Source organism: Jaculus jaculus, chromosome 5, assembly GCF_020740685.1.
Source record: "Jaculus jaculus isolate mJacJac1 chromosome 5, mJacJac1.mat.Y.cur, whole genome shotgun sequence".
Classification (NCBI taxonomy): Eukaryota; Metazoa; Chordata; class Mammalia; order Rodentia; family Dipodidae; genus Jaculus; species Jaculus jaculus.
The window spans coordinates 134,873,320-134,901,122 of NC_059106.1; the positions used below are offsets into that span (position 1 = coordinate 134,873,320).

Consider the following 27,803-nt stretch of genomic DNA (forward strand, 5'->3'; position numbering starts at 1 on the left):
AAACAAAAAGGAGAAGCCGGGAAAGAAAGATTACCAGCAGAAGCATGACTCCCTAACCTCAGGATACTCTTGGTAGAAGGAAGTCCCATCTAAGGATGCTGTCTAGTTTACAGTCAATGTTCCAGAGTGAGTGTGGACAGAGCTGCCGCTCGGGTAGCTAGAACTTGCCACAGGTGTGTGTGGCTGAAAGGAAACCACCGTGAATTCATCAAGTGTGAACTTTATTTCCCCCTGGAGCTGAGACAGGAGGGAACTCTTCTATTAAGCTTTCTCCCCACGTGTCTTCTCGTCCTTCCTCTCAGGCTGTTGGCAGGGGCCGCTGGGGCTACTGTGCCAGGTGTGACGACTCTGCCCACTGGTCAAGAGACCTCTCTCTTGGACGTTGGCTCTGCCCCTGCCTTTTGGGGGTGGCCCTTGTACTCGCAGGACCTGAGGAGCCTCTGTAAGCATAGTAAAACTCTGTTAATCAGGTATTCCTGTTTAACATCTTCAAAAGTGATACAATCAGTTGGCAAGGTCCTTGTATCATGGATTCTTTATTAAAGAGTGCAGACAATATTTGAACTGAAATAAAAACTGGGGACTCAAATGATTCCCACAAATTCAAATAGCAGTGGCATAAGCAACAGGTGGGGAATAGCTCCTTGAAGCTGTCTTTTGTTTCACTGGGCAAAAGTTTAGCCTGGAGCAGAGCGTGATGGCACCTGCCTTTAGTTCCAGCACTTGAGGAGGCTGAGGTAGGAGGATTGCTATGAGTTCAAGGTCAGTCTGGGGATAGAGAATGAGTTTCAGCTCAGAATGGGCAACAGTGAGACTCAGAAAAACAAAACAAAAGCAAAAGTATAGCATGCATTGTAAAATACATGTTTTTCCTTGCATTATAAGGTAATAAAAGATAATCATATTATTCTCTGTTGTAAAATTCAATGACCTCTAATGTCATAGCAAGAAGATGATGCAATTTTAAAGAGAGGATATGGAATTTGCTCAGAAATTTGTGAGCAAACAGGCCGTATTGGCACAATCCTTTAAACCCAGAACAGAGTAGCTGAGGTAAGAGGATCACTGTGAGTTCAAGGTCAGCCTTAGACTACACAGTAAGTTCCAGGTCAGCCTGGGCTAGAGTCAGAACCGACCTCAAAAAAAAAAAAAAAAATTGTGAACAAAGTTTGCATTACGTTCCCTTGCCAATTATAAAAAGAAAAGATTGCCTTAGCAAGCCTGTTTTTCACCCTTATCATTAGACTAAGAGCTTCTGAAATTGAGAACTGTTATATCTAAACTTAGCTATAAAGAAACAGAAAACTGCTACTTGAAAGCCTGGGGGCAAAGAGTAAATAAAGAATATTGGCTTGCAAGACATAGTTGTGTACAGAAAAGGAATTCTCAGAATAACCGGGCCAGAGGGAGTATGCTTTGACATAACTATTCTGTTTTGGAAACAGAAAATCAGTTAATTTACTTTTTTCTTTCCTTCCCTTTGGCCAGTTTGTGTTTGAGAGGAAGAGGCAGGAGAATCACTGTGAGTTCCAGGTAAGCCTGGGCTAAAGTAAGACTCTACCTTGACAACAAACAAACAAAAATGTCATATTTAGTCTGTTTCCCTGATTTTCATACATACTTAGGGAGTAGGTATCACATTTTATTCAGAATGGTAAGAAGCATTGTATGGAAACTGATAATGTACATTTTAAGATACACAATCATTTTCAGAGACAAATTATAGTAGGCTGCTTCCAATGCTAGTTTAGAAAAACCCCTGAGGGAAGCTCAGACAAGATTTAAAATGATGACATTCAGTTTGTAGAATCTGATGGAGTTCCCCCCACCAACACACCCCATGGGAGGCTCACCATGACTCTCTAGAGTGTTCTGAAGTTCTATGGGTTTGATGTCTTGGATCAGGACCTTGATATTTGTGTTTGGGCATGAGGGAGAGGGGAGTATGAAGTGTTAAATGAACACCCATGGCTGCCTAAGTTAAGACAGAGCATCAGAGAGATCAAAATCATCATATTCTTTCATCTGTGTGGTTGGATTCTCTTCACTAACTGCCTTCCAGGGACGTCCAGGACATCTGGGGGAGGTTGTTTCTGGAAAATCAGGTATCACCTTAAATGAAAGGCTATCTGGTTCTATCCGGATATCAGGAATCCAGTCATCACTGAGCTCGGTGGGAGACGGGGCTATGTGAGGCATCCCAGCTTCAATGAGATCGGAATCCTGAAAGCTAGAGGAGGTGACTGTCTCCCCTGGCCAGGCTAGGGGAGGGCGGAGGGTGGGCCCCTTTGTGGCCTCTTGTATCTGTGCAGAAGCTGTGGGACTATCTTCAGAAGAGCTTGCCCAATGCTCTGCTTTCTGCTCAGAGAGCTTCCCAGTGCTTTTGTCTTTATTTTTATGTTTTCCATGGCCACGGCCATGCCTATGCTTGTGAGACAGGTCATGTTCCATTTCATGCTCATGGCCAAGGCCATGTCCCCTTTGGTGTTTAAGGATATGCTTAAGTTTGGGTTGTTGTCCGTGACCAAGGCCAAGCCCCTTTTGGTGCCCATGGTCTTGGTCATGCTCAAGTTTTTGGCTACGGTCAATGCCATGTTTTGTATGCTTTTTATGGAACTGGCCATGCCCATGGTTGGGTACTTGTTCATTTTCTGCATCCTGCTCTTCTTGGTCAGGTACCATGGAAGTATAGGGTGAACTTACAGTTGTTCCTTCGTTGGTTTCCTGTACTTTTACTGCTCGGAAAGGTGAAAAACCTGGAGGCCTTCTCATCATTATATTCTAGAAAGGAAATATTAAGATGAATTTGTTACTGTGAAAACCACACTGTCCACGAAGAAAGAAGAGTCTGAGATCACACAATGCTCTTTTTTTTTTTTTTTTTTTTTCCTGAGGTAGGGTTTTGCTCTAGCCTAGGCTGACCTGGAATTCACTGTGTAATCTCAGGCTGGCCTTGAACTCAGGGCTATCCTCCTACCTCTGCCTCCTGAATGCTGGGATTAAAGGCCTGCGCCACCACGCCTGGCTGAAGTCTTTTTTCAAAATAACATTGAGCTATACCGTATATTATGGCAAGAACCTGAACCAGAAAAAGGGAGAAGAGGCAATTTGCATTAAAGATAGGGAATTGTGGACTTTTTTTCCCTGATAAAAGGTAGGGACTTTGAAGTCAGGCAGGACCCCTCTAATAATCAGGACCCTGGGGCAAAGGATGAGCTCTGACTTGACCTACGCTGGATATAAGCACCACAAGCTTCATACTCCTGCCAAATCAGAGCAAGAAGCGGCCTCCCAGGGCTTTAGGGAGGGTTAATGGAAAATGCGAGGGAAGCTTTCTTCAGAGTGCCTGTGACAGAGGGAACAGTAATGTCATTCACTCTGGGACCTCCGAGTCTTTCCAATCTTACACGTCTCATCTTTGACAAAGGAGAAAGTGCTGTTTATCACCTGGGCTCTTGACAGATCTAAAAAAGATGATGAAAAAACTGAGTTTTTTCAGACCTGAATCATGGGTATGAATCTTTAGGAGATCTTTTTAAAACACAGGCTTTGCATTTCTCCCACAGCTCCTTGACTAGAAGCAGAGTCTGTGAGAGCTGTGGGTGCCCCGGGCGCACCTGGAAGGCTTGTGGCTAGGGTTAGCATCCTGTAGTACAGACAGTTCCTCAATACTGGCCCACAATGGCTTCCAGGGAACACTGACAGTGGGTAAAATGAGAGGTTTGTTGCTGTCCTTTTGAGCTTTTATAAAAAGCAAGAATGTTGCTGGGCGTGGTGGCGCACACCTTTAATCCCAGCACTTGGGAGGCAGAGGTAGGAGGATTGCCATGAGTTCAGGCCCACGCTGAAACTACATAATTAATTCCAGGTCAGCCTGGACCACAGTGAGACCCTACCTCGAAAAAACAAACAAACAAACAAACAAAAAAAGCAAAAATGTGTTGGAGGGATGGCTTAGTGGTTAAGGTGCTTGCCTGTGAAGACTAAGGACCCAGGTTCTATTCCCCAGTATCCAAGTAAGCCAGATGCACAAGGTGCTGCTTATGTCTGTTCATTTGTAGTGGCTAGAGGCCCTGGCATGCCCATTCTTTCTTTCCCTCTCTCTCTTTATCAAGTAAATCAGCAAATAAAAATAAAATAAAGCAAGATTAACATAGAAATTTAAGATTTCTTGCCACTTATAAAAGTTAGATACCTCTCTCTACTCATTTCAGTAATGACTCATTTTTTGTTTTTTGAGGTAGGGTCTCACGGTAGCCCAGGCTGACCTGGAATTCACTATGGAGTCTCAGGGTGGCCTCGAACTCATGGCAATCCTCCTACCTCTGCCTCCCAACTGCTGGGATTAAAGGCACGTGCCATCACGTCCGGCTTTATGACTCATTTTTAATCCGCAAAACACAGCTTTGCAGAATAGCAGAATTGACCCCAAGCTGACTGTAGTGAAAACGTACCATGTCTAGTGGTTGACAGTTGACGGTGGGGAAAATTTTGTTCTCCCAAAGCCTCATGTAAACATTAGCACTGCAGCTTAGACTTTGCTACTCATGAGAACAGAAGCCAAAAGAGAAACAATGTTAGTCACGAAATACTGAGCAAGTGATACTTAAAACACCAAATACATTTTCAGTGAAAAAGCAGACTACTGCGTTACCACTCACCCCAAGGCTGTTGATCTCACAAGCTTCTGTCAATTCTGTGTTGCTTTCCTTGGAACAGGTGGTCTCCCTGGCTGTGAATTCAATATAAAATTTCTGCCCACCTACCACCTGGAAAATTAATTAGAACAACATAATAGCTTTATGATTATTTGTGTAATAAGTTATAGTTTAAAAATTGTTTACTTATTGATTTATTTGAGAGAGAGAGAGTGAGTGAGCCCACCCCTTTCCTCTGCAGATGAACTCCAGATGTATGCACTACTTTGTGCATCTGGCTTTAATCCCAGTACTCAGGAGGCAGAGGTAGGAGAATCGCCATGAGTTTGAGGCCACCCTGAAACTACATAGTGAATTCCAGGTCAGTCTGGGCTAGAGTGACCCTACCTCGAAAAAAAACAAAAAAACCTCACTAGTAAGTTGGCAAATTGACTATTTATTTATTTATTTATTTTACAAATATTATTTATTTGAGAGAGAGAGAGAGAGAGAGAGAATGGGCGTGCCAGGGCCTCCAGCCACTGCAAACAAATTCCAGATGCATGTGCCCTCTAGTGCATCTGGCTTACGTGGGTCCTGGAGAATTGAACCGGGATCCTTTGGCTTTGCAGGCAAATGCCTTAACCACTAAGCCATCTCTCCAGCCCACAAATTGACTATTTAGAGAGTGGTTGTTGGCCAATTCATCAGCTAATTTCCAGCTTCCACCCCAGAACGTCGACCAGTGAATCTGCAGAGAACTGTATCTACTGAGGTGTACATTTTTGAGAATGAAGGGCACCTTCCTTCTTCCCTCCCTCCTTCCCTCCCTCCTTCCCTTCTTCCCTTCCTTTCTTTCCTTCCTTCCTCCCTCTTTCCCTACCTCTCCTCCCTTCCCTTTCTTCCTTCCTTCCCTTCTTCTCTCCCTCTCTTTCTCTCTTTCTTTCAGGGCTCCTTTCTTTTCTTTTTCTTTTTTTTTTTTTTTTTGAGGTAGGTTTTCACTCTAGCCCAGGCTGACCTGGAATTCACTATGGAGTCTCAGGGTGGCTTTGAACTCACAGTGATCCTCCTACCTCTGCCTCCCGAATGCTGGGATTAAAGGCGTGTGCCACCATGTCCGGCTTCAGGGCTCCTTTCTTAACAGCAAACCTCAAACGTACAATCGGTGGCACACAATTCGTATATTAAGAATAAGGGTGCTGGGTGGTGGTGGTACACGCCTTTAAGGCAGAGGTAGGAGGATCGCCACCCTGAGACTACATAGTGAATTCCAGGTCAGCCTGGGCTACAGTGAGACCTTACCTTGAAAAACAAAAACAAGAAGAAAAAAGAAAAAAGAAAAAGAAAAGAAAAACAAAAACAAACAAAACAACAGCAACAACAGAAAAGAATAAGGGAATTTCATAAGGATCCAGAAACTTCAAGTGAAAAGCCAAGCTGACACAGCAGCCTACCATGGATGTGGGTCACTGGTGGTGGAGAGGGGGAGCAGTGGGGTACCTGAGACAGGAATGAGGGTCTGTGTCATACCGTGTCCTGTGTCACAGTGTCAGTTATGATTTACTTTATTAATATGTCTGTTTACTCTTTTTCATTGGAAGACTAGCACAGGAGGTTAAAAAGATGAAAACAAACCCATTGTGCCAGCTCTGCGAATGACCACTATGGATGGTCTGAAGCATTGTCTCTTTGGAAGGCCCAACACTATCCACCTATCACATGCGGATTCATGTCTCTTCAGTATTGCTTTCTGTACTTTTCTATAATGCAGTTCAGAACATAACGTACACTCATTTTATGCCCCTTTTTTTTCAGTTCAACATTAAAGCACAAGACATTTCCACAGGAACACCCCTTACAAAAATGTTCAACATTCCATTGTAAGGATCTGCCAGATATTACCTAATCCTTCCTTTACTATTCAGCATTTCCACAGCTAACATTTTTTGTTCTTATCATTAAAATTTAATATGACTATCATATTGCATATGAAGATTCCTATTTTATTTTAATTTTTTGAGGCAAGCCCAACAGACTGGCCTTAAAAATTTATTTATTTATTTATTCGAGAGAGAGAGAGACAGAGGGCATGCCAGGGAATCCAGCCATTGCAAACGAACTCCAGATACATGTGCCACCGTGTGCATCTGTCTTACGTGGGTCCTGGGGAATCAAACCTGGGTCCTCTGGCTTTGTAGGTAAGTGCCTTAAATGCTAAGCCATCCCCCCACCTTTGGAATGAGAGAGAGTGAGAACAAGAGAGAGAGAGAGAGAGAATTGGTGCACCAGGGCCTCCAGCCAATTTAACCAAACTCCATATGCATGAGCCACCTGTGCACATGTACAATCTTGCACATGCGTCACCTTGTATGTCTGACTTACGTGGGACCTGGAGAGTCAAGCATGGATCCTTAGGCTTCGAAGTTAAGTGCCTTAACTGTTAAGCCATCTCTCCAGCCCCAAATTCCTATGTTAGATTCCTAGATACTCAATTACTGAGCCAAAAATAGAAATTTTTCTTTCTTTTTTTCTTTGGTTTTTTAAGGTAGGATCTCACTCTAGGCCAGGCTGACCTGGGATTTGCTACATAGTCTCAGGGTGGCCTTGAACTCACTGCAATCCTCCTACCTCTGCCTCCCCAGTGTTGGGATTAAAGGCGTGCACTACCATGCCCAGCAAAAAATAAATAGGAGCCGGGCGTGGTGGCGCACGCCTTTAATCCCAGCACTCGGGAGGCAGAGGTAGGAGGATCACCGTGAGTTCGAGGCCACCCTGAGACTACATAGTGAATTCCAGGTCAGCCTGAGCCAGAGTGAGACCCTACCTCGAAAAACCAAAAATAAAATAAAATAAAATAAAATAAAATAAATAAATAGGAACTTTTAAGTGAGAATTTCCTCACTAGATTAGATTATAAGGATCATGCTGTCTTTCTGTAGTAATTTGGTCTAGTTTGTCTATTTTTCTTTAGCTTGTATTCATGGAAGCCAGTTTTGAATGTCCCTGAACTTGTTGGTCATAGACTACCAGAGTTGGCAGGAATTCCAGCTCCTCTAATGTAGCCACTCATTTTACAGATGGGGTTACAAAGGCTGAGTAGGTTTGAATGACACCTGAGTCACCAAGGACGGAGGCTGTGGTAGAGCTGTGACCCCCAGATGAAGGCACCCCTGATCCTTTGCTAGGATAGGGCATGAAAGGAGAGATGATACCCCAGAGGTAAGAGATGTGCATCCCAGGCAGTGGAAACAGTGGAGAAACAACATGGTGAGATGAGAGCAGAGTCCAATCAATGACAACGGATTACTGGAATGGCTAAGCCCAAGCGGTTTTCTGTTGTTCTTTTGTATTATATTATACTATATACATTACATTTTTATTTATTTATTTATTCACTTAGAGAGAGAAAGAGAAAGAATGGGTATGCCAAGGCCTCTAGCCACTCCAGACTCATGCACCACCATGAACATCTGGCTCATGAGGGTTCTGGGGACTTGAACCTGGGTCCTTAGGCTTCATAGACAAGCACCTTAACCACTAAACCATCTCTCTAACCCAAATATTATAAAACATCTATAAAAATATAATATAGGGCTGGCATACCCATTCTCTATCTCTCTGCCTTTCTCTCAAATGAATAAACAAAAATAAAATATTTTAGCTGGGCATGGTTGCACCCGCCTTTCATCTCAGCACTTGGGAGGCAGAAGTAGGAGGATCACCATGAGTTTGAGACTACATAGTGAATTCCAGGTCAGTCTGAGCTAGAGTGAGACCCTACCTTGAAAAACAAAACAAATATATATATATATATATACATATATATATATATATATATATATATATGAAATAAAGTATGATATTAATGTTTTATTTACTTATTCAACAAAGAGGGAGGGAAAAAGAGAAAGAATGAGTGTGCTAGAGCTTCTTACTGCTGCAAATGAACTCCAGATGCATGTGCGTCTGTGTGTCTGGCTTTATGGGGTACTGGGGAATCAAACATGGGCCAGTGGACTTTACAAGCAAGCACCTTTAACCACTGAGCCATCTCTCCAGCCTGTATTGCCTTGCTTTATAGACCATACTATCCTGGAATTGACTATGCAGCTTGACCTCAAGCCTGTGGTAATTCTGATATCCCAGCTTCCTGAGCATTGGGCATCACCATGCCCTGCACTAATTTTTTTTTCCCCCCTGGGAGTGAGAGAGTGACTGAGAAAGAGAAGGAGATAATTGCCACACTAGGGCCTCCAGCTACTGCGATCACATTCCAGATGCAAGTGCCCCCTCTTGTGCACCTTGTGTGCCTGCATCATTGTGTGTCTGCCTTATGTAGGACCTGGAGAGTTGAACATGAGTCCTTAGGCTTCGCAGGTGAGTCTTAATTGCTAAGCTATCTCTCCAGACCCCCGCCCTTATTTTTTGAGGTAAGGTCTCACTTTAGTCCAGGCTGACCTGGAATTCACTATGTTTTCTCAGAATGGCCTTGAACCCACAGTGATCCTGCTACCTCTGCCTCCTGAGTGCTGGAATTAAAGATGTGTGCCTGTCCTTTTAATGAGGGATGAGTCATAGAAAGGAATAGAAAAAAAAAAAAGTCTCAGCCGGGTGTGGTGGCGCACGCCTTTAATCCCAGCACTCGGAGGCAGAGGTAGGAGGATTGCCATGAGTTCAAGGCCACCCTGAGATGACGGAGTTAATTCCAGGTCAGCCTGGAACAGAGTGAGACCCTACCTGGAAAAAGCAAAAGAATAAAAAAATTGTCTAGTTGTTCCTAGCCTGAGTTTTGTTAATTACATAGTAGTTGCTATTATTTATATAGTGTTTAAAGTTTGAAAAGGGATTTGCTATACATTATCTTATTTGACCTTCAACCAGCCATTGCAGTAGGAAACAAAGAGAGTACTTTAAGATACTTGCTCAAAAGCAGGGCCTGGTGGATGCACACCTTTAATCCCAGCATTTGGGAGGCAGATATAGGAAGATTTTTGTGAGTTCTAGGTCAGACTAGGCTGAGTGAGACCCTACTTCAAAAAAAAAAAAAAAATCATACATCAAACATGAATCAGAATTGGGGTACAGAATTTAAACCTACTAAACTACTGAGCCAGATGTGGTGGCGCACGCCTTTAATCCCAGCACTCGGGGAGGTAGAGATAGGAGGATCACCATGAGTTCAAGGCCACCCAGAGACTACACAGTGAATTCCAGGTCAGCCCGGACTAGAGTAAGAGTACCTCAAAAAACCAAAACGAACAAATAACAAAAGGAAAAAGCAAAAAACTACTAAATCCTGTTTCCCAATCCAGAGCCAATTAGCAAGCAGTTTTCGCATAGAGTACAGCATCCTCGGTTTTGTAACATCATTTACAGACCTGTGATGTAGCTCTTTTCACAGTTTCAATCTTGAAATAGAAAGTTGAGTTGTTCTCCGCATTAAGCTTTAAGATGGAATGCGTAAGTGCTTCCTTCAGTTCGGGGCTGTCCACAGGGATTTCCCGGGGGCAGCCAGGGCAGTGCTTGGGAAGAGGTTGTACCAAGTCCTCCCCTGCAAGAATCAGAATTGAAGTCAGCATGTATACCATGGGCGCAGCCTAGCCTGGGCCTGTTCCTTACAAGATCCATCATCTCATGTCTTCAAGGACCGATGCTAACCCAGATGCTGGTAAGGAAAGGTGGCCTGCCACCCACTTCCGGGCTTTCTCCTCTCCCCAACTCACTGCCCAGGGCGTTTCAGGAAACATATTCATCCAGAGGTTGTTGACTCAATGTACTATGTGCTGTATTTTTCCTGAAATGTTGCCATTTTAATTTTTTGCTGTTGTTTTGTTTTTTCGAGGTAGGGTCTCGCTCTAGCCCAGGCTGACCTGGAATTCACTATGGGGTCTCAGGGTGGCCTCGAACTCATGGCAATCCTCCTACCTCAGCATCCTGAGTGCTGGGATTAAAGGTGTGCACCACCATGCCTGGTTTAAAAAATATTTTTTAATTAACTTATTTATTTGAGAGAGGGAGAAAGAGGCAGATAGAGGGAGAAACAGAATGGGTGCACCAGGTCTTCAGCCACTGCATACGAACTCCACCTTGTACCACCTTATGTAGCTGGCTTACGTGGGTCCTTGGGAATCGAACCTTGGTCCTATTTGGCTACACAGGCATATGCCTTACTTGCTAAGCCATCTCTTCAGCCCTCGCCTTTTATTTTTTTTATTTTTTGTAAAGACAGGGTTCATGTAGCTGAGGTTAGCCTTGAACTCAATCTAGAGCACTGTGTACCTCTGACACACCTGCCACCTCCCCAACGCTGGGTTTATAGGCACGTCCCACTATATCTAGTTTAAAGTTTTGTACCTCTGAGGGAAACTAAAAAGCAATGCTTAATTTAAAGGAATGACACTCATGGGACGATGTTCAGTCCTGTGGTTCTGGAAAGCAGGCAGCATTGATGAAACTTGTCGCTGTGGAAGGTATACAAGTATTTTCCAAGCATGAGAAAAGCCAACTCTTGTGACTAAAATACTGTCTTGACCATAATCTTTTCATACTATTTCCTCTCTGCCACCCCATTATAATAAGCACACACACAATGCCTTTAATTGGAATTGAAAGACATTTTTTCTTTCTTTTTTCTTTTTCTCTCTCTCTCCTTTCTTTCCTGTTTTTTTTTTCTTCCTTCTTTCATCAAGATTGGGCCTCAGTCTGTCTATCCAGGCTGATCTGGAATTTGCACTGTAGTCTCAGGCTGGCCTCAAACTCACAGGGATCCTCCTACCTCAGCCTCCTGAGTGCTGGGATTAAAGGCATGCACCACCTCACCTGACAAGGCTTTTTTTTTCTGAGTAGTTAAAAATGGTATACAGGGGAGGCTGGAAAGGTGGCTTAGCAGTTAAGGTGCTTGCCTGCAAAGCCTAAGAACCCAGGTTCAATTTCTCAGTACCCACATAAGCCAGATGCACAGGGTGACACATGGGTTTGGAGTTTGTTTGCAGTGGCTGGAGGCCCTGGTACACCTATTCTCTCTATGTATATCTTCCTCTTCCTCTTTCTCTCCAATATATAAATAAATACAATAGTTTTTTTTAAAAATGAGATACAGTTCTCTCCAACTTACATCATCAGACTTAAAAGCAATATGTACATAAGGAAATCCAGCTAAGTGAGTTCCAAGTTAAGTTAGCCCAAGGTAGAGTGACACCCTGTCTCAAAATAAAAGAGCAATCAAAGAGGACTGGAGAGATGTCTTAGCGGTTAAGGCACTTTCCTGCAAAGCCAAAGGACCAGGTTCAATTCCCCAGGACCCATGTAAGCCAGATGCCCAAGGTGGTGCACGTGTCTGGAATTTATTTACAGTGGCTGGAGGCCTTGGTGCACCTATTTTCTCTTTATCTGCCTCTTTCTCTCTTTTCCTCTCTCAGAAAGAAAGAAAGAAAGGAGAAAGGAAATGGCTGGGCATGGTGGTGCGCGCCTTTAATCCCAGCACTCAGGAGGCAGAGGTAGGAAGATTATCATGAGTTCAAGGCCACCCTGGGTCCACATAGTGAAGTCTAGGTCAGCCTAGACTAGAGTGGGACCTTGCCTTGAAAACCAAAAACCAAACCAAACCAAAATCAAAGAAAAAAAAATCCAGCTGGTGGAAACTGGGAAGATGAGGTGCTTTCTGGCAAATCCTATCATTCCTGGTTTGACTCCCCAGAGTACATGTGAAACTGGGTGCAAAGTGGCCCATGTGTCTGACATTTGTTTGCAGTGACCCCAGAGTGCTCACACACACACTGAAATGCCTGCAAATAAGTGCAATAGAAAAGAAAGACCTCCGGCCGGCATTGTGCTCAAAGGCCAGCTTTGACCAGAGAACATAAATCGTCCCTCTGTCACTGTGTTCCTCTGGACACCTCCAGAGGACTGCCGGCCACAACAGTCACAGCACACGTGGACAAGCAAGGGGGGCCGTGTGGGACCACGGTTACACCATCAGTGCTGTCTTACCGTTGGGGTGTCTGTGTTATCTCTCACCTGGATAAAGGTCACAGTTCTGGGAGAAGGCAGCGATTTTTAGCTCAGGATTCATGTACGTATTATCTGTACACTCACCAACATCCTGGGTTTTTAAAGGCACAAATTAAAGTCAGTGTTGAGAATAAACTACTAGTAAAATTAAAAGACAGTATGTCCACTTTCCAAGTCATTCCATACAGGACAAAAAAGAAAAATAAATGAAACATAGCTTAACCACAAACAAGAGAAAATAAGAAATAGGTAATACTATCAATAACACTAGCCTTGGCTTATGTGAGTCCTGGGGGGGGGGTTGAACCTCGGTTCTTAGGCTTTGTAGGCAAGTGCCTTAACTGCTAAGCCATCTTTCCAGCCCCTTCTTTCATTTTTTTATGTTTGTATTAATTTTAGTTTACATATTTGATGAATTTGGATGAATTCTTCCATATATGTAGTTTTTTGTTTGCTTTTTACTTAATATATTGCAATAATTTTATTGGTAGCAAAAACACTACAAACAATATATTCTGCCATATGGATATACTATAATATGCATAACTAGTTCATAATGCTACAAAAACCTTATTTAAATATTTTCTAATAAAATAACACCAAATTAGCATTTTACTTTTTTTTTTTTTTTTCTAAGGTAGAGTCTCACTCTATCCTATGCTGACCTGGAATTCACTATGTAGTCTCAGGGTGGCCTTGAACTCACAGCTATCCTCCTACCTCTGCCTCCCAAGTGCTGGGATTAAAGGTGTGCCCCACCATGCCTGGCTCTTTTTTTTTTTTTCCCCTCTGCTATAAAACAGAACTTTAGAAGCGGAACCACTAGATGGGAACATGTCCAGAAACGCTCCTAGGAAGGTCTCATGCTCATCCTCTTAATATTCAGTAGCAGAGACACCTCGACAGGCACCATTTCAGCATAATCATTAAAATGTCAAGTTGTCATAATAGGAATATAAAGTGTTAGAAACTCAGAATGGGGCACGGTGGTAAACACCCTTAATCCCAACACTCAGGAGTCAGAGGTAGGAGGGTCACCGTGAGTTCAAGGCCACCTTGAGCCTAAACAGTGAATTCCAGGTCCACCTGGGCTAGAGCGAGACCCTACCTCAGAAACAAACAGACAACAACAACAACAAAAAACCAATAAAAAGAATGTGTTTATTAAAATGTTAATAAAAATTTAAAAATTAAAAAAAATAAAAAAAAGAATGTGTTTATTAAAGATGAAGGTAGCCAGGTGTGCTGGCACACACCTTTAATCCCAGCACTCTAGAGACCCAGGTAGGCGGATCACTGTGAATTCGAGGCCACCCTGAGACTACATAGTGAATTCCAGGTCAGCCTGGGCTAGAGTGAGACTGAACCTTGAAAAAACAAGAACAAAAATAACAACAACAAGAACAAAAAGTAGAAGCAGGCATGGAAATAAGCAGAAGAGTTGGAAGTGAGGAATTGTCCTGGGGAGATCTAGACACCCCTGCAAGAGCACGGCGCACGCAGCGAGGAAGGGAGAAGAGGAGGGTGTGAAGTCACACGATGACAACGTGCCCCCAAGGCCATCATTTCTCTCAGGCCAGTCCTAATCCCTGCAATAGCCTAGGGATACTTATTGAAAGATGTGCAGGTTCTCTGGGTGCGCGAGCTTGACGGGCAGCAAGAGCTCCAGCGATCCCCAGCACATGTGACTGTGAAACGCTAAGTGACATCTCGATTTTAGCAACAGCCTTCCCACGCAGCTTGATAGTTCCTATGCCCGTAGATACTGCTCACAAGTTGTTAAGGACTTTAGCACTAAATTTATGCACACTTACCCCGTTCAAAAGGGATTTGCAGTCTGGAGTTAAGAACAGAAAATTCTTCTTGGAACAATTAGTTTGCACAATTGTGTAGGTAAGTTCAAAGTTCCATCCAGCCACCACCTGAAATGATTGTGCATTGAGTGCTTAAAGGGAAGTTTAAACATTATTAATGGTGAGACAGAAAAGTTAACAGGATCTTAAAACACTGAGTTGTATATAAGTACTCCAAAATTTATTATTAGTACACAAAAGCACTACTCAATGAATATTGAGCACTTGGTTACTCACACATACTCACACACACACACACCTATCTCTCTGATATACCTGTTATGTACAAATGAAAATTAATATATAAAAGAGTTTCTCTATTTCCATAAATAAGTCATAGGAATCTCTCCTGTTCCAGGTCTCCAGGAGAAAATGTTTTATTGAATCTTTTGAAATAACAATGCCCTTGAAGACAGGAGAACTGGGAAGCTGGGCCTGTGGCCAGGTAGAGAGATTTCGCCTGCTCTGTTCTCAGTGGGTCCCATGCTGACAGGTATACATGGATATAATGGGGTAAAAACAGGTCTCAAAGAGGGGCAAGTCAAACTAAATGCAGAGAATGATACTTGCTAAAGAACGATTTCCAAGAAGCTGAACTCCATAGGAATTAGTTGACTCTTGGAAAAGACTCAGTGAAGGAGCCGATAAGAACATAGGGGTAAACAAGCAAGCAAACAAACCAAACCAAACAAACAAAAAGCTGGGTGTGGTGGCACATGTCTTTAATCCCAGCATTTGGGAGGCAGAGGTTAGAAGATCGCCATGAGTAGATCACCATGAGTTTGATGTCACCCTGAGACTATTATTGTGAATTCCAGTACAGCCTGGGCTAGAGCAAGATCCTACTTTGAAAAAAAAAAAAAAAGGAGTTTTAGATCAGATTATTGGAAAAAAATGTATATACTTTCTGAAGTAACCCAGGCCCAGAAAGACAAAAATCGCATGTTCTTTCTCATATGTATATCTTTTTTTTTGGCAAGCCCAAAAGACTGTTTTTTTTTTTTTCTTTTTCTTTTAATGAGAGAGATTGAGATTGAGAGAGAGAATTAGCATGCCAGGGCCTCCAGCCACTGCAGCGGAACTTCAGACGCGTGTAACCTTGAGTACTTGTGTCACTTTGTGTGTCTGACTTACGTGGGACCTGGAGAGTCAAACATGAGTCTTTAGGCTTCACAGGCATGCACCTTAACCACTACGCCATCTCTCCAGCCCCAAACATGAGTCTTTAGGCTTCACAGGTAAGCGCCTTAACCACTACACCCTCTCTCCAGCCCAGGATCTTCATTTGTAATGGTTTTCCTTTGTTTGCTTTTTTAAGGTAGGCTGATCTGGAATTTACTCTGTAGTCCCAGGCTGGCCTCAAACTCATGGAAATTTTCTTACCTCTGCCTCTCAAATGCTGGGATTAAAGGTGTGTGCCACCATGCCTGGCTATGCTAATACATTTTTAAAAAATCAGATTATTAGCTATTTCCTTTCTTTTTTAAACTTTTCTTTTTTCAAAGTTTTAATTTTTCTTTATTTATTAGAGACAAAGAGAGGAAGAGAAAGAGAGAGAATGGGTGCACCAGGGTCTTTAGTCACTACAAACAAACTCCAGATGTCTGCGCCATGTGCATCTGGCTTACACAGTATTTAAAGAATCGACCCTGGATCTTTAGACTTTGCAGACAAGCTCCTTAACCACTAAGTCATCTCTCCAGCCCAGCTATTCCCTTTCCTTTCACTCTCCTTGAAGATATGAGCACTGTAATTTGGAATGTATTCAGAAATTTATGACACTTTTTGGAAACAATTTAGTTTTTTTTTTTTGTTTGTTTTTTGATGTAGGGTCTCACTCTGGTCCAGCCTGACCTGGAATTAACTATGTACTTTCAGGGTGGCTTCAAACTCTCAGTGATCCTCTTACCTCTGCCTCCCAAGTGCTGGGATTAAAGGCATGCGCCACCACGCCCAGCCAATTTAGTATTTTTAAAATAGTTTTTATTTGTGGGGGGAGATAGAGAGAGAATGGGTACATCAGGGCCTCCAGCCACTGCAAACAAACTCCAGATGCATGCTCCACTTTGTGCATCTGGCCTTATGTGGGTACTGGGGAATTGAATCAAGGTCCTTTGGCTTTGCAGGCAAATGCCTTAACTGCTAAGCCATCTCTGCGGCCCATCACTACTTGTTTCTTTGTTCCATTTTTTCTTTCTTTTTTTGGCTTTTCAAGGTAGGTTCTCACTCTATCCCAGGCTGACCTGGAATTCACTATGTAGTCTCAGGATGGCTTCAAACTCACTGCAATCCTCCTACCTCTGCCTCCCGAGTGCTGGCTGGGATTAAAGGTGTGCGCCACCAAGCGGGGTTTACTACTTGCTTCTTACAAACAAAGTCTAAGGGAAGGGAGTTGGACAGGTACCTTTCCTTTTTTCCAAATTACACTGCTCTACTCACCTGGACCAAGAAGGAAGCTCCTTGCCTTCAGAGATCAACACACAGCTGCGCTCAGTACCATGCCTGCATCAATCACACTCAGCCTTGCTTTTGCCAGTTACTCTAGGTGCCAAAATTCTAATCTAACAAAATTTTAACCATATCATGTGACGTAAAAATTAAAAAAAATCAAACCTGTCTTCGGGCTTTTTTTACTTCTCCAAGAGCAAAGAGGTGGGAATGCTCAGTGTTATTGTTGAAATGTTGAATGGCGTGTCTCAAAACAGGCTCGAGTTCTGGGCTGTCAGTGGATATGGGGTGCACGCAACCGAGGCAGGTGTACTGGGCCGTCACTATGGAGCCTTCAGCTTAACAAAGAGCAGGCAGGGAGGCAGCATTAACAATGAAAGTGAGCACTCAGCTAGAGTCCTCCCCCCAGGAGACCGCTGAGAAAACCCCATAAGCAAATGTCCCAGTAAATCCTACACACATTAGAAACCAAAAACCAAAACCAAAAAAACCAAAACAAAACAAAAACCCAAGAACAGTAGTCCCCCCAAAAATTTGCTTTTAAATTCTTTACATTACACAATATTTTAACAGAAGTTCCCTAAAAAAGGTTTGCTTTTGAATTCTTCCCGTCACACAATATTTTAACATATGTTAGATATTTGCATTTAGGACTTTGTCACCTACAACAAAGCACTGAGGGGTAGGAGGTCATGGTTGCTCCCCTCTGTTTTCATGTGAATGGCACAGCGGCTTTCTCTTTAGCCACCCAGAGATCCCTTTCCTCCAGGCTCGTCTGCACCTGCTGTGACATGCCAGGTGCTGGGCTGGGGTATGAGAACTCGCGAATGGTCACTTCTCAGAAGATAAAAGCCAGGTGGGACAGACAGACTGATTCAGCAAGGGTTTGGAAAGACAGAAGTCCAGAGCGAGATCAGGGAAGGCTTCTGACAAAAAGACGAGGATGCCCAAGCTAAGGACAAGCTGACAACATAGGTGCCAGGGTGTGGGGAGAGGGACCGATGGGCAAGGTGGGGTGGGGTGGGATGTGCTATGTGTGCTTTTTTTTTTTTTTTTTGAGAGCGACAGAGAGAGAAAGAGGCCGATAGATAGATAGAGAATGGGCGTGCCAGGGCCTCCAGCCACTGCAAAGGACCTCCAGACGCATGCGCCCCTTGTGCATCTGGCTAACGTGGGTCCTGGGAAATCGAGCCTCGAACCTGGGTCCTTAGGCTTGACAGGCAAGCGCTTAACCGCTAAGCCATCTCTCCAGTCTTTCTTTCTTTTTTTTTTTTTTTTTTTTTTACCAGAGTTCAAGAGGGATGCCAGGTGGCGTAATTTGAGGTAAGAGCAGAGAGAATGCTGCGCTGGCCTTTGGTCTTCACTCTCTAGGCCTGTGGTTCCTAACGACCTTCAGAAGTTAAAGCGCATGAAGTCTTTGGCAAATCTGTTGACAGCTGTAACCCCTCTCCAGGAAAGCACTCGTAGCTGAGAGATTGGCCGCACAGCCAGGGCTCCCTGAGCCTCTGAAGGGAGCAAAGACTAGTCTGCGGTAAGAAAGAGGAACCGCGTGCAGAGCCTGACCACTGGGGTTCAGTTCCCCAGCACCCACATAAAGCCAAAACTCCAAAGTGGCACATGCATGTGGGGCTCTTTTGCTGTGGCAGGAGGCCCTGGTGGGCCCATACTCTCTCCCTCTCTCCTTTTGTATCTGCATCTTTGCCTCTTTTTCAAATATGGAAATAACAGAAACAAAAACAGCAAACAAAAAACAGCAGAAGAGGTGAAGACAAGGCCAGGGCTAGTTTGCTGCACCTTGGGCCAGTTTTTATTTATTTATTATTTATTTTTTATTGTTGTTGTTTTGGTGAATTGAGGCCTCACTCCAGCTCAGACTGACCTGAAATTCACTATGTTTCCTCAGAGTGGCCTCAAACTCATGGCAATCCCCCTATCTCTGCCTCCCAAGTGCTGGAATTAAAGGCATGCACCACCATGCGTGGCCAGTTTTTATTTTTATTATTTTTTTTCCTAAGGTAAGGTCTCACTCTAGCTCAGCCTGACCTGGAATTCACTATGTAGTCTCAGAGTGGCCTCAAACTCACAGTGATCCTCCTACCTCTGCCTCCCAAGTGCTGGGATTAAAGGCGTGCGCCACCACATCTGGCTATTTTATTTTATTAGTTTTTCGAGGTAGGGTCTTGCTGTAGCCCAAGCTGCCCTGGAATTCACTGTGTCATCTCAGGTTGGCCTCGAACTCATGGTGACTCACCTACCTCTGCCTCCTAAGTGGTAGGATTAAAGGTGTGCGCCATCACACCCGGCCAATTTTTATTTTTTGAATTTATTTTTACTGGGCTGGCGAGATGGCTTAGTTGTTAAGGTGCATGCCTAAAAGCCTAAGGGCCTACGTTCGACTCCCCAGAATCCACTTAAGCCAGAAGTACATGGTGGCGCATGTGCCTGGACTTCGATTGCAGTGGCTAGAGGTCTTGGTGCATCCATTCTCTCTCTTTAATAAATAAATATAAAATATCTTACAATTCATTATTTATTTATTTATTTATTTTTGGTTTTTGGAGGTAGAGTCTCACACTAGCTCAGGCTGACCTGGAGTTCACTATGTAGTCTCAGGGTGGCCTTGAATCCATGGTGATTCTCCTACCTCTGCCCCCTAAATGCTGGGATTAAACGCAAAAAATGTCAAAAAAAAATTAATACCATGATTGAGATAGGGAGGTAATATGATGGAGAATGGAATTTCAAAGGGGAAAGTGTCAGGGGGGAGGGAGGGAATTACCATGGGATTTATTTATTTATTTATTTTTAATTTTTATTTATTTGAGAGCTACAGACACAGAGAGAAAGACAGATAGAGGGAGAGAGAGAGAATGGGCGCGCCAGGGCTTCCAGCCTCTGCAAACGAACTCCAGACGCGTGCGCCCCCTTGTGCATCTGGCTAACGTGGGACCTGGGGAACCGAGCCTCGAACCGGGGTCCTTAGGCTTCACAGGCAAGCACTTAACTGCTAAGCCATCTCTCCAGCCCGGATTTTTTTTTTATAATCATGGAAAATGTTAATAAAAATTTAAAAATTAAAAAAAATTTTAAAATAAAATAAAAAAATAATCAATACAATGATTGTGATGGGGAGGTAATATGATGGAGAATGGAATTTCAAAGGGGAAAGTGTGTGTGTGTGGGGGAGGGAAGGAATTACCATGGGATATTTTTTTATAATCATGGAAAATGCTAATAAAAATTTAAAATAAAATAAAATAAAATGAAAAAAAAATTAATAAAAATACATTTTAAGAGCCGGGAATGGTGGCGCATGCCTTTAATCCCAGCACTTGGGAGGCAAAAAAAACCAAACCTCAAAAAAAGAAACAAGAAAAATAAAAAGAGGAAGAAAAGAAAAAATAAAAAAGAAAGAAAAAGGAATGTGACGAAAAGCCCTGAAGGATTCCAGGCCAGGGCAGAGCCGTCCTCTGTCAAGCCCTCACACGCTGGACACAACCTGGCACACAGCAAAGAGTTGGGAGAGTTCTGGGGGGTGATTGGCACAAGCCTGGCCCGATCCCAGGACTGTGCCGCTCCACCCCAGCACACACACCGTGCTCCCCCACTGCCAATGGCATTACTACTGCCATCTCTGGGAGAGGGCAGTGGTCTGGTTGACCTGGGTTGCATTCCTGGCACATAGAAATGATTAATCCCTGCCCCCACCACCAGGGCCGTGCCACCGGATGTATCAGCTACCTGGAGTAATTTTGCACGTCTGAGTAGCTACAGAGAATTTGTTATTACTTCTTTTCCCCACGGTGGCTGTGCACTCTCCTGTGGCCTAAAAGAAAAGAAAGAGACCAATTAGCTGTATGTTGCTAAATATGGCTTTTGTTAAAAAAAAAAAAAAAAAAAAGGTCAGGAATGGTGGTACCAGCAAGTCTTTAATCCCAGCACCGACGGGGGAGGGGGAAGGTAAGAGGAATGCCATGAGTTCAAGGCCACCCTGAGACTACATAGTGAATTCCAGGTCAGCCTGGGATAGAGGGAGATCCTACCTTGAAAAACCAAAGAAAGAAAAAAAAAAGAAAAGATTTTTTTTTTTCCTAGTGGAGTTTTAAAAAATTTATTATATATACAAATATATATATATGCATACACATACATATATATACATACATACATATATACAGTATGAATAGATTACACTCTTTTATCCCCTTGCCCAGTTCCCTGGGCCCTCCTCACTGGGGTTATGATATTCACTGTAGTGTCAAGAAGGCAACAGTCATCCCTATGGGGTAGTGGAGGGACCATGCCCCAGGGCATTCCTACCCACTCTGGCTCTTACAATCTTTCTGTCCCCTCTTTCATAATGTTTCCTGAGCCACAGTAGATCTGTTGGCAGTCTACTTTAGTGTTGAGTTCTTTGTAGCCTTTGAATTTCTGTCCTAGCAGTCTTTTAAAAAATATATTTTAGGGCTGGAGAGATGGCTCAGTGGTTAAATGCTTGCCTGTGAAGCCTAAGGACCCTGGTTTGAGGCTTGATTCCCCAGAACCCACATTAGCCAGATGCACAAGGGGGCGCACGCATCTGGAGTTCATTTACAGTGGCTGGAAGCCCTGGCGTGCCCATTCTCTCTCTCTCTCTTTCTCTGTCGCTTTCAAATAAACAAATAAAAATAAACCAAAAAAATAATTAAAAAATATTTTATTTTTAGCCAGACGAGGTGGTGCATGCCTTTAATCCCAGTACTTGGGAGGCAGAGGTAGGAGGATTGCCATATTTTTATCTATTTATTTGAGAGAGAGAAAGAGGGAGGGAGGGAGAGAGAGAGAGAGGGAATGGGTGTGCCAGGGCCTCCAGCGAATACCAGATGCATGCATCCCCTTGTGCATCTTGCTTACTTTGGTCCTGGAGAGTCCACCTGGGGTCCTTTAGCTTTGCAGACAAACACCTTAACCACTAAGCCATCTCTCCAGCCACCTGTCCTAACAGTTTTGAGGCACAATAATGAATATTTTTATAACCTAGTATTTTTTTGTTGTTTTTTGAGGTAGGGTTTCACTTTAGTCCAGGCTGACCTGGAATTCACTATGGGGTCCCAGGGTGGTCTTGAACTCACAGTGTTCCACCTACCTCAGGCTCCCCAGTGCTGAGATTAAAGGTGTGCACCACCATGCCCAGCTCTTGTTTTGTGTTTTTCTCAAGGTAGGATCTCTCTTTAGCCCAGGCTGACCTGGAACTCCTCCTACCTCAGCATCCCCAGTGCTTGGATTAAAGGTGGGCACCGCCATACCTGATCATGATTACTTTAAAATATATATATATTTTAAAGCCAGGCGTGTTGGCACATACCTTTAATCTCAGCACTCAGGAGGCAGAGGTAGGAGGATCACTGAGAGTTCGAGGCCACCCTGAGACTACATAGTGAATTCCAGGTCAGCCTGAGCCAGAGTGACACCCTACCTCAAAAAACTAAAAATATATATATATATATATATATATATATATATATATATATATATATATATATATATATATTTTATTTGAAAGAGGCAGAGAGAAAGAGAGAGAGAGAGAGAATGGGCACACCAGGGCCTTGAGCCACTGAAAACAACCTCTAGATGCATGCGCCCTTGTGCATCTGGCTTAGGTGGGTCTTGGAGAGCCAAACCAGGATCCTTTGGCATTTGCAGGCAAATGCTGTACCTGCTAAGCCATCTCTCCAGCCCATGATTACTTTTTTGTTTGTTTTGGTTTTTCAAGGTAGGGTTTCACTCTAGTCCAGGCTGACCTAGAATTTGCTATGTAGTCTCAGGGTGGCCTTGAACTCACGGTGGTCCTCCTACCTCTGCCTCATGAGTGCTGGGATTAAAGGTGTGCACCACCACGCCCAGCTCCATGATTACGTTTTACAGACCACTAATACTCATGTGTCAGAGTACATTGTTGTGAGTTTGAGGCCAGCCTGACACTACATAGTGAATTCCAGGTTAGCCTCGTCTGGAGCAAAGTCTGACCTCAAAAAACCAACCAAACAAAAGGAAGTTAGAGTAAATATGCCCCCACACATAACGTGAGAATGGGAATGGAGCATCACACTGGAGACGTTTAATTATCAGCAATTGTCCACTGTTAGCATCGAACATGTTTGTGCTCTTGCTTTGCCTTGTCATTCTTCAATGACACCCACTGGACTTCTAAGTGACAGACGCTGCTATGTGGGATTAAAGCCCGCTTCTTGCTGTGTCCACGGCCCTGGAAAGAGAAGCTGGCCATGCAGGATGCAGGAGCTGATGATCCCACCTGCTAGGTAGCAGGCTGGGGAGGCAGAGCCAGCCTGGCAACCCTGGTCTCCAGTGGCTGTCTGTCACGTGCAAAACACACAGAGGACACCAATATCCCCCACGGCCAGTGAGAAGAAAAGCTTGTTTCTCATGCAGTTAACTGCCTCCCTCCTCCCTTCCTCACGGCAACACAGCAAGAGGCGGTATGCCAGGTCTGTTTTTTCTTCGAGATGGCTATTGTCAACAAGATCCTTTATGTGCCTTTGTATAATTTATCCCATTTCATTCTCCTACAATCTGAGGAATGCGATCTCACATTTTGTTGTTGTTTTTCAGGGTAAGGTTTCACTCTAACTCAGGCCGACCTGGAACTCACTCTGTAGTCCCAGGCTGGCTTCACACTCACAGTGATCCTCCTACCTCTGCCTCCTGAGGGCTGGGATTAAAGGTGTGCGCCACCACGCCTGGCAAGTGAGGTGTCATATGCTATTATATACTATATATATAATATATATGCTATAATATATAATATGTATTGTACATTATAATTAATATACTACACATTTCAATCATACTATAATTAATATCCTATACATTCAAAAAGCTAGAAGAAAGGATTTTGCGTATCTTTCACCATAAGGACCTGATAAATGTTTGAGGAGATAGATCGATTTACTTTGATTTAGATCACACTAACATGTGTCAAATTATCAGGTTGCAACTCCATTGTATGCACATCTGTTTTGTTTTTATGCATCAGCTTAAAACTAACTTAATTGAAATTGTGTGAGATCTTGCAGGCTTGATCCAGAAATCTGGGGAGAATCAGGAGCACACTTACGGCCTCCACAGCGGGCATCTTGTAGTCACAGTCTTGCCAGGATTTGGTACTTTGAACAGAACAGTCGCCTTCCTTGATTTGGTACTTGAGGGAATAAAATGTTTCAGAGCCAACCTAAGAAAGACAACCAATTACATTTAGAGTTCATTCAGTGGATCCAAAAGCAAAAAGTGGGATCTGGCATAGCCACAAGTATTGACCTTAATTTAATTCAAGGACAGCCAAGTATTTATTTAAAATCTTTGTTGTTGTTGTTGTTGTTTTTGTTTTTTGAGGTAGAGTCTCACTCTAGCCCAGGCTGACCTGGAATTCACTATGTAGCCTCAGAGTGGCCTTGAACTCATGGTGATCCTCCTTCCTCTGCCTCCTGCTGAGATTAAAGGTGTGCACCACCACACCTGGCCCCTATACTGCTTGGGGTGGTGGAGCACATCTTCAATCTCAGCACTTGAGAGGCTAAGATAGGAGGATCACTGTGAGGCCAGCCTGGGCTACAGAGCTAGTACTAGGTAAGCCTGGGCTAGAGTGAAACCCTGCATATATATATATCTATATACACACACACATATTTGGAAGACTATTCACAGTATACTTACAAATACTATGTTTTAATGATTTCAAAGCAGTTTCCATAGTATTAGCTCTTTCCCCCCTTTTGGATAAAAACTGATCTACACGTACATATGTGTCTTTAAAACTCTCTGGAATGAAGCTCGGTGTGGTGGCTCATGCCTATACTTGGCACACAGGAGACTGAGACGGGAAGAGGCCAGTCTGAGGTACATTGTAAGACCCTTTCTCAAAAAAAAAAACAGAAGGGCAGGCCAGGTGTGAGGGTACACGCCAGAGGTAGGAGGATCACCATGAGTTCAAGGCAATCCTGAAAGTACATAGTGAGTACCAGGTCAGCCTGGGCTGGAGTGAGACCCTACCTCAAAACAAAAGTGGGGAGGGGGCACTTAGATGCTGCCTAGTGGGAGAGAGCTTGCCTAGCATGTGAAGGCACTAGATCGGCTCCTTAGTGATGAGGAAGGGGAGGAGGACCGCATGGACATTTTATAGCAAATCCCACATATGCAGCATATATCAGCCACTGTAGACACTAATGACCAACTGCTTGAGAACACCAAGAAGCAGACTTCCTTGCACATTATACTGGCTTAGCTTTATTTTCTGAAAACAAACAACCTATGTCCCTTGGACTTTTCTTCTTTATCCTTATGATATCACATGATCCGAGCTTTTACTGCTGAAGTAACCAGTTACTTAACCAATCCAAAAATTGTCTTTAAAGTCAAATTTACAATTTCTTTTTTGTTTGTTTTGTTTTTCTGAGGTAGGGTCTCACTCTAGCCCAGGCTGACTGGGAATTCACTGTAGCCGCAGGCTGGCCTCCAGCTCACAGTGATTCTCCTACCTCAGCCTCCTCCTGAGTGCTGAGATTAAACGCATACACAGCCTCACCCGGGGAATCTATTTATTTATTTATTTTGCCAGGCATGATAGTGTACGCCTTTAATTTTATTTATTTATTTATTTATTTATTTATTTATTTATTTATTTATTTATTTATTTGAGAGCGACAGACACAGAGAGAAAGACAGATAGAGGGAGAGAGAGAGAATGGGCGCGCCAGGGCTTCCAGCCTCTGCAAACGAACTCCAGACGTGTGCGCCCCCTTGTGCATCTGGCTAATGTGGGACCTGGGGAACCGAGCCTCGAACTGGGGTCCTTAGGCTTCACAGGCAAGCGCTTAACCGCTAAGCCATCTCTCCAGCCCTATTTATTTATTTTTTAATTGTGCATCCTATCAGCATTTGTTTCCTACCTGAGTGCACCAATGTAGAGATAAAAGTATATTAAAAACTAATTAAAACAGGAGCTGGGGATGTAATTTAATTGGTAGAGTTGTTGCCTAGCATATATGAAACCCTAGGTTTGATCCCCAACAGCACATAAAACTAGACTTAGTGGTGCATACTTATAATCCTAGTGCTCAGGAGGTAGAAGAAGGAGGATTAGAAGTTCAAAGGCATCCTTAGCTACATAGGTCAGTTTGATATATGTGACATTCTGTCTTAAAACAACAACAAAAAAGCCCCTCAAATATCTGGGAGATGGCTCAGCAGTTGAAAGTACTTGCTTGCAAGCTTATTGGCCCAGCTTCGACTCCCCAGAACCCACATAAAGCCAGATGCAAAATGGCACATGCATCTGTAATTTCAATGTGCCTACAGCAATGGGAAGCAGAGTCAGGAGGATCTGGAAGGCCAACTAGACTGGCATTCATGCCAAGCAGCAAAAACAAAATGACAAGGGTGACTGTCTCAAGTAGGATGGAGGGAGAAGACAGACACTCCAAAGTTGTCCTCAGACCTCCATATATGTGCCATGGCATGCACATACAGCTTTCATACCCGTACATATTTACAGAGAACACACATAATAAAAAACACCCCCAAACTCTGAAAAAAATTGCTCTTAGCTGGGCGTGGTGGTGGACCCTTTTAATCCCAGCACTTGGGAGGCTGTGGTCAGAGGCTAGCCTGGGATTACAGCGTAAGTTGTAGGTCAGCCTGGGCTAGAGTGAAACCCTACCTAGAAAAAATAAACAAAAATATTGCTATTAATTCTCAGTGAACCAGCCATACAGGTTTCATGGTAGATAGTTTGCCTAGTGCAACAGAACCATGCAAGTCTCATTCTTTATTCCTCACATACATACCCCATACAGAATTTTCTCACTTAAGGTTAGGAGGCTTTTGTATTTCATTTCAGAGACTCAGTCAATCTTCTTGCTATAAGCTAAGCTCCTGGATTTCTCCATTATGCCTTTTAAACTTCCCTATCTATCACTGTTATGTTTCATCCCAGAACATTGCTTTTCTGACCACCCAGGAAACCAATCTTAGTTGAGCAAGAACTAGTTAACCTCCTGCCTGCTGTCCTTTAGGCCAGAGAATGGTGAACGGTGTTGGTTTTTCCCAAGAGCTATACACTCCTACCTAAATCATTTGTTCTCTGTCATTGCTACTGGGTGATAATATGACAGAGAGAGAAAAAGAGAGGGGAAAGGGGAAGGAAGAGAGAGATAAAAGAGAGAGAGAGAGAGAATGAGAGAGAGGGAGAGGTCGATCCAGTGGGCTTCAAGTGAAAAATATATGAATCCAAAGTGACTTCATGGTTAAACAGGTCACTCACCATCTTCGTGGCTTCAGTGATGCGGTACAACACAAAGTGATTGCCAGTCTGGTTCCTAATGTTATACTTTTTCAAAGCGGCGTCCACGGCCTGAAACACATCCTCATCATCGCAGTCAACTTCCTGGGAGACCACTTCCTGGCTTAAACTCAGGAGCAGCCTGGAGCAGAGGAAAAGGATGGTAATCAGTTTCATGATTTACGACTTTCTCTAAAACGGGAGGGTGGTTTGCCAAGGATCCAAAGCCAACTTCGATGCTGATCTTCACGGTCTCCAGCCTCTTGTCGCCTCTGTCCTCTTCTCTCTCTGTCTCAATGCTTCTGGCCCTGTTTGGATTCCTGCTGTCATATAATGCTGGCGCTCTTCCAAAAGAGCCAGTGGCCCTGACGGGCTATCCAAGCAGACTCCAGGCTGGAACATTGCAACACCAGGGTTGTTGACCTGCTCGTTTGCATTTGGAAAGCACGTGGGGGTGCAGAGCACCTTTCCGAGTGATTGCACAATTTCGTACAGCAAATTAGAATAGAACTAAGTACA

At 43.6% G+C, this 27,803-nt stretch overlaps 1 protein-coding gene across 2 annotated transcripts; it reads right to left on the reverse strand.

Moving 5' to 3' along the window:
• Nucleotides 1-204: 204 nt before the first annotated feature.
• On the reverse strand, nt 205-27,704 carry Kng1 (kininogen 1). 2 transcript variants are annotated; one of them, XM_004654294.2, is made up of 11 exons: nt 27,267-27,696; nt 24,066-24,179; nt 20,690-20,774; nt 17,114-17,286; nt 14,462-14,569; nt 12,654-12,738; nt 10,016-10,188; nt 4,662-4,769; nt 4,455-4,541; nt 2,704-2,781; nt 205-440 (listed from the first exon to the last, which is right to left on the reverse strand). In XM_004654294.2, the coding sequence occupies exons 1-11, from the start codon at nt 27,459-27,461 to the stop codon at nt 360-362; spliced, it is 1,287 nt and encodes a 428-aa protein (XP_004654351.2). In that variant the 5' UTR covers nt 27,462-27,696; the 3' UTR covers nt 205-359. The 2 variants fall into 2 exon arrangements, with proteins under 2 accessions (XP_004654351.2, XP_004654349.2); XM_004654292.2 differs by lacking the exon at nt 205-440 and having other exon boundaries at nt 521-2,781; nt 27,267-27,704.
• Between the last annotated feature and the right edge of the window lie 99 nt (nt 27,705-27,803).